The sequence below is a fragment of the Patiria miniata genome, unplaced genomic scaffold (genome assembly GCF_015706575.1).
Source record: "Patiria miniata isolate m_02_andy unplaced genomic scaffold, ASM1570657v1 HiC_scaffold_6, whole genome shotgun sequence".
In the NCBI taxonomy this organism is placed as follows: domain Eukaryota; kingdom Metazoa; phylum Echinodermata; class Asteroidea; order Valvatida; family Asterinidae; genus Patiria; species Patiria miniata.
Window position 1 is genome coordinate 21,852,581 of NW_024037073.1, and position 5,723 is coordinate 21,858,303.

Below are 5,723 nucleotides of genomic sequence, written 5' to 3' on the forward strand. Positions count from 1 at the left end.
TACAAAATTTAAGGGCAGCATTTTGTTGGTTTATTTTTTTAAATTTCAGCGAGATTTCATTGAAATTCACTGATATGCATACATGTACAATAAAGGACGAAACGCATTTTGGACACATCTTCCGAATTGGCAACCAAAAAAAAAAGAAATTGGAAATTTTTTTCTATTGATTATTGTTAATACAGAGTGTAAACAATAATATAAAGGTAAAAACTTAAAACCTAGTCACTACATTTAATTCAGTTTCCTGGAAAAAAAGTATTAAGAAAGGCATTTTGTTTTCTTCAAATGAGTCTTGCCAGCATGTAAGGGTTCTTTTCAGTGACTGTCCACTGACTCACCGGAGCTGGAACACTTTAATTTGGTCCTTAGTTATGGGTCGGCAGTAAGCCTTGGAGTCGCATTTGCATGGTACAACAATGGGCCTTTGTTATTCTAATAATCTGGATTGTATTGTGAAAATGAGTAACTTTCATTGTTGCACCACTATTACTACTCGCTTCTATATATGCCTTTATGACAGATTGTGCCAACAAAATCGTACTTTTACATCACATCTGAGAATGATGGTTACTTTTGGAACTGTCATTCAAAGAGCAATGATTCTCTTTATCAGCACTTCAACATTTTTTTTCAGAATCAGCCTTGCATAAATTTACATTTACAAGGTTGTAGCTAACAACTTTTAATCCCGTTAGCCTTTGCAAGATCTGACGCGAGTTGTGGATGAATCATCAATTGGCACCTACAACAAAATCTTCAGGACTGCACAACTCAGTTGATGGCCTTCTTCAACTCAGTTGATGGCCTTCTTCAACTCAGTTGACAGCCTTCTTTGTCCAGATGTTACTAAGTCCCACTTAAGACGGCTATGTAGAGAGACCAGATGAAGGCAACAGAACTTGCAAAGAGCACCCGATACTGCATTTGTGATACAAAGAAAAGTTGAAAATGTTAAAATTGCATAAATAAAATTGAGTGTCCTGTTAAATATCCTCAAAGATTTTTTTCAAAATTGGTAAACGCCAAAATATTGCTGAACACACTGACTGAATGAGACACTGAGTTAAAATGTCCTAATGTAAGACATTTGGATTCAGGCACACATAGGCACACCTAGATTTTTTGTTTGAAGTACTGACCTGGAGTGGGACATAGTTGATGTTGACATACTGGACGATGGTCCAGACCTTCCAGTTCAACTTGAGTACTGTCCAGTAGGCCTGCTTGAGAAACTCCACTGCAGTCTGGTGACTTTTGCCCTGGCGAAACAATGCAGAGAAATTTGAAACGCAAATTGAAACCCTAACCCTCCTCAATCCAACAGGATCCGACTACATTGAATTTCTGTAGGATCCTGTTGGATTGAGTAGAAAAAACCTGGCTTGCTGGATTCTGTTGGGGTCTGTTGCATTCAGCTGGCAATGGGAAAATAAGGGCCAAGTTGGATTGAGCAAAAACATGTTGTTTCTTCCTGCTGGTTTCTGTTGCATTCTGAAACCAGCGGAAAAATAAGGCACAGTTTCTTTTGGATTGAGTTTGTATGGTACATGTAAGTTACCCAGCAAAATTATCCCACCTGTTGGACTGTGTTGGTTTGATCAGGGGAGTCCTGGGAAACTATTAGGGCGGACCACCTTGTAGATCACTCTGTGATTTGGAACATAGAGCGTACTATGTGAGTATTCCTTTTGTGTTCCCAAGCTGCAACACTATTGCTGAAATTATGTTCCAGCTAATAATGTGTTTGTCTAAACGAGGCAAAATTGTTGAAAATCATTCCAAATTGATGCTTTTTATTATACATGTAGCTCTTAAGATTTTTGTTGTTGTGTACATGAACACATACTGTTTGAACCATTAGCATTTTACATTCTCTGATGAGCCATAAAAACAAGTTCAGCGCTGGGGCGGTACTGAGGCAGTTTACAGGCAGGGAGTACCAGAGCATTTGGGTGATATGGGCGCCATGCACAAGTACCCCTTCAACCGCCACAAAAGGAGAGTTGGGGGAGACCTAGACTGGTTCCCAGTCATCCACTGCATATTTGGATTGGTCCAAAGTTACTGGGGGGCGGGGATAAGTCTGGGAGACCATCGCAAGTTAAGTTCGAATATATTCGCGCGCCGACGATGCCTGACGCCATCGTTTCGGTCTGCGGTAACACCATGTGGTAATAACTACTGCTTAGAAGATATTAGTTCTGAAAAGAACTTGTCCTGCTTATTATCAACTTTGCTAAGTAGTTTTTTTGTTCTGTTAAGAACAGTCCTGCTGTAAGTTCTAAACGAACTTGTCTTTGGTCTCAACGTTTCGACTAGCCTGCTCTAGTCATCGTCAGGAGATGCCTGACGCTCACGCCGAAGACGCTATGGCTTAGCTTCGTGCACATTCAGGATAAATAAGTCGTGCGTACTTCACACGCGAACCAGTACAGTACGCACACGCGCTGTCTCGTTCAAGGGGCTCTCAAAAGTGGTAAAAACGCGCCCTCTTTTGTTGGCGCACGGAGCCCATTGGGACTAATTGGTTACATTGGTGACTGTCTGCTGTTGCAATGGGCACTTCGGTCAAGGCCACTTCTGCTCAATATTGTCACTAAAGGCACCGTACGTAAATTATTCATGTGCATATTAAATACATTCATTCACCTCAAACCTCCTGATGCAGTAGAGATATCCCAGCAGGAAGGGCGGGGCAATGAATAGTCTGTCCACGATCAGCTTCAAGATCTGAGAGACTTTGTCTTTGCCTGGTACTAGTGCCTCAAGCCATCGATAGAAGTAATGTGTGATGGGACCCGTGTAGAAAATTCTGCATTATAAACCAGGAAGAAATGGCAAATGATGAGAATGCATTTCTGGAGTATAAGGCTGTCGGTCAAATTTTTGTATCTAAATACATTCCAACCCTAACTGAAATTACCCTCCAATTATTGTAGACATTGACAAAAATAAGTGGAGAAAACAGTCTACAAACAGGTTGTTTGGTTAAAAAGTGAATAAATTTTGGATTTGAAATAATGGAACACAGCAAACTTGCATTTACAAAATTAAAAACATGCAATTTGAGTTACAAGTTTTTCTACATCAGAATTTCGATTTGTTTCAGCCATTTAGACAGGTTTGACCTCAACTACATGTTATACGCATGCCTTACGTAATGCATTTGTTGACATAATCTACCGATACAACATTGATAAAATACCATTACAGCTGCGGATATGACTTTGGAGAAGTTTATGGCCTTTGATAAATATTTCCTTCTGTGGAAAGACTATACACAATGAAATATCAGACTTATGAGGTATAACTTTTGCCTCACAGGTCCAACGCCATAAGTCCGACAATGGACAAATGCTGTTTCGGACTTATGAGGCGTTGGAATTATGCGGCGTCGGCCCTATGAGGCGGAATAAATAAATTGTAAACCTCATAAGTCCAATGCCTCATGTCCGACGCCTCATAGGTCCGACAATGGACAAGCGCTGTTTCGGACTTATGAGGCGTCGGAGCTATGCGATGAGGTGTGGGACTTATAAGTCCGATGCCTCATATTCCGACGCCATAAGTCCAAAATTTCGGACTTATGAGCGGACCCTGTGGCACCCATGCACATGGTCACCCCTGACTCCTTTCTCTCACCCAGTGGCAGCAAATGCTCCTATGTTTCTCCAGGCTATCGGCGCCTTCCAGCCTCCGGAGAGTTTTTGTGCTACGATGTTGCTGACTGATGAAATGGCTCCACTGGCAAAAAAATCAATCGAATTAACCATGTGTTTAAACTAAAACTTAGGCCTACATGTACTTAAAGGGAATATACATCATTTGCTTTTGCTGTAATGGATGGAATTGGGGGGTTGGAAATATATAGGAAATATAGTTACACTGACTTTTTTGAGGTTTTGGGTTCGAAAATGCTATAAAAACCAAGAAAAACAATCATTTTCCTGTAGTCTGGTTCCCTGACTCCATTTAAGAAGAAACAGAGCAGTTACATATATTGGGGAATTGTAAGGTCAGGGAACCAGTCTAGCTGGCTTGTACCCGTTCATAGGTGTGTAATCGATTGCAAACAAGTGCGATGTTCAACTGGGGTCAGTATTTGAAAAAAAGCCAGTTTTTTCCAACGCTGGTCGGCCGATCAGCGTTGGAAATTGATACAAAAATACCACTTTTCTTGAAAATGACAGTATACCAGGTGCCATGATTTTACAGGATGCTTTACACTGTCATTCACTAACAGTCCAGCAAGGTATTTCAAAATGATTTGGTAGTTTTATTTTTTGATGTTTGCAAATGTTGTATTTTCCCTTTAAATTTAAACAAAACACTAAGAGTTATCAGAAGTTGAACAATAAAGGAAGCTTTATATGAGGCATCAATCAGAAGAAATCAGAAACAGAAAACAAGTAAATACTTACTGACTTTTTAGGACACATAATTCATTATCACTTTCTGATCACTGATACTGTGATAGCTAGAGTTCACTGAAGGGAAAAATTATTGATGGCCAGATATCATATGATATGGGAATCTTTCCCCAAAAGTTTTAAATCTAATGAAGAAACAACATTTTAAGGAGTGCAAAAATTCTAATATTGTTGATGTACTCTAACGTGGCGCGGCCCCTAACGTGGCGCACTTTGATTTTTCGCCTGTAGCGCCAACCTAGAGCAAAAGTTTTAACTGAAATTTCCAAGAAAGTGAAATTTCATCAAGTTCTAAACACTCCTCTTCATAAATCGCGAGTTAATTTACCCGTAACAAAGTTAGAAGAAAAATTTATTTTGGCGTGATTTTCCGATTTTATTTTCAAGTGCAAAGTGAACCCTTTAAAAATGCCCCGAAAAATAAGAAAATAATTTTCTGACAAACATCTGGCTGGGCATGTAAGTAGAGATAATAAATGTTTATCAGAATTTATCAGGTTTACAGAAATTCTTAAATGTTAAATTGGAATTTTCCGAGATTTATTCAAGTGCGCCACGTTAGGGAACACTCCGCCAATTTGTGCCCAATTTCCAGACGCCACCGTTTTTGAATTTTGGATTAAATTTTATGAAACTGAAATTGTTCACAGAGGTTAAATAGCAAGCATTAATAAGGTAAAAGTACTAGTGTTTTACTGCATGAATTTGAGGTTTGTCAACAAAGAGGTTTGGCAACACTACACGAGGAAAGTCGGGTAGGCTTCAAAGTGCGCCACGTTAGGGAACACGACTATACAGTTATAGTGATACTATTACTACATTGTAATTAACTTTTTCTGTCATGGCCCATAGACTTTGTGCAGGAGGTCTGAGTGGTGGCACTGTATGGAATTCTTTCCCCATAATTTACACCAAAGTCAATTATGTCACTGTCCTGTCACTGTTGTGTAAACACCAATGTTTTCACGTTGAGCTAGAAGCTAGGTGGGCGGGGTCTTCACTGACACCGAGCTGATTACTACCGTGTGTGAAGCGGATCGGAGGAGATAGCCAACCCATTCATGCATGCGTTTTAATATAAACGCCGCGGTATGCGCGGTACGCGTAGGGGGAGGATACTTACCTTGTCAGGGATTTTGTAATTATCGGATAGGTTCGTAATAACCGCAGATACTCTGCAAGCAACCGCTTGTGGAATGCATCTTTTTTAGAAAGATGGACCGACATTTCGTATCAAATTACTAGGCTTTGCTGGATGGACAGTGTGCAAAGGGGGGTATTTAAACGACC

The 5,723-nt window shown here is 40.0% G+C and overlaps 1 protein-coding gene across 1 annotated transcript; it reads right to left on the reverse strand.

Moving 5' to 3' along the window:
* Window positions 1-286: 286 nt before the first annotated feature.
* On the reverse strand, window positions 287-5,723 carry LOC119742650 (peroxisomal membrane protein 2-like). The gene is made up of 5 exons (XM_038218793.1): window positions 5,557-5,723; window positions 3,646-3,747; window positions 2,653-2,815; window positions 1,143-1,262; window positions 287-921 (listed from the first exon to the last, which is right to left on the reverse strand). The coding sequence occupies exons 1-5, from the start codon at window positions 5,658-5,660 to the stop codon at window positions 850-852; spliced, it is 561 nt and encodes a 186-aa protein (XP_038074721.1). The 5' UTR covers window positions 5,661-5,723; the 3' UTR covers window positions 287-849.

Coding starts and splice junctions, on each gene's coding strand:
- LOC119742650 (XM_038218793.1), bottom strand. CDS start 5,660: ATGTCGGTCCATCTTTCTAAAAAAGATGCATTCCACAAGCGGTTGCTT. Junction 3,748..5,556: donor ATTACAAAATCCCTGACAAG/GTAAGTATCCTC, acceptor TTTTTTTGCCAG/TGGAGCCATTTCATCAGTCA. Junction 2,816..3,645: donor GGAGCATTTGCTGCCACTGG/GTGAGAGAAAGG, acceptor TTTATAATGCAG/AATTTTCTACACGGGTCCCA.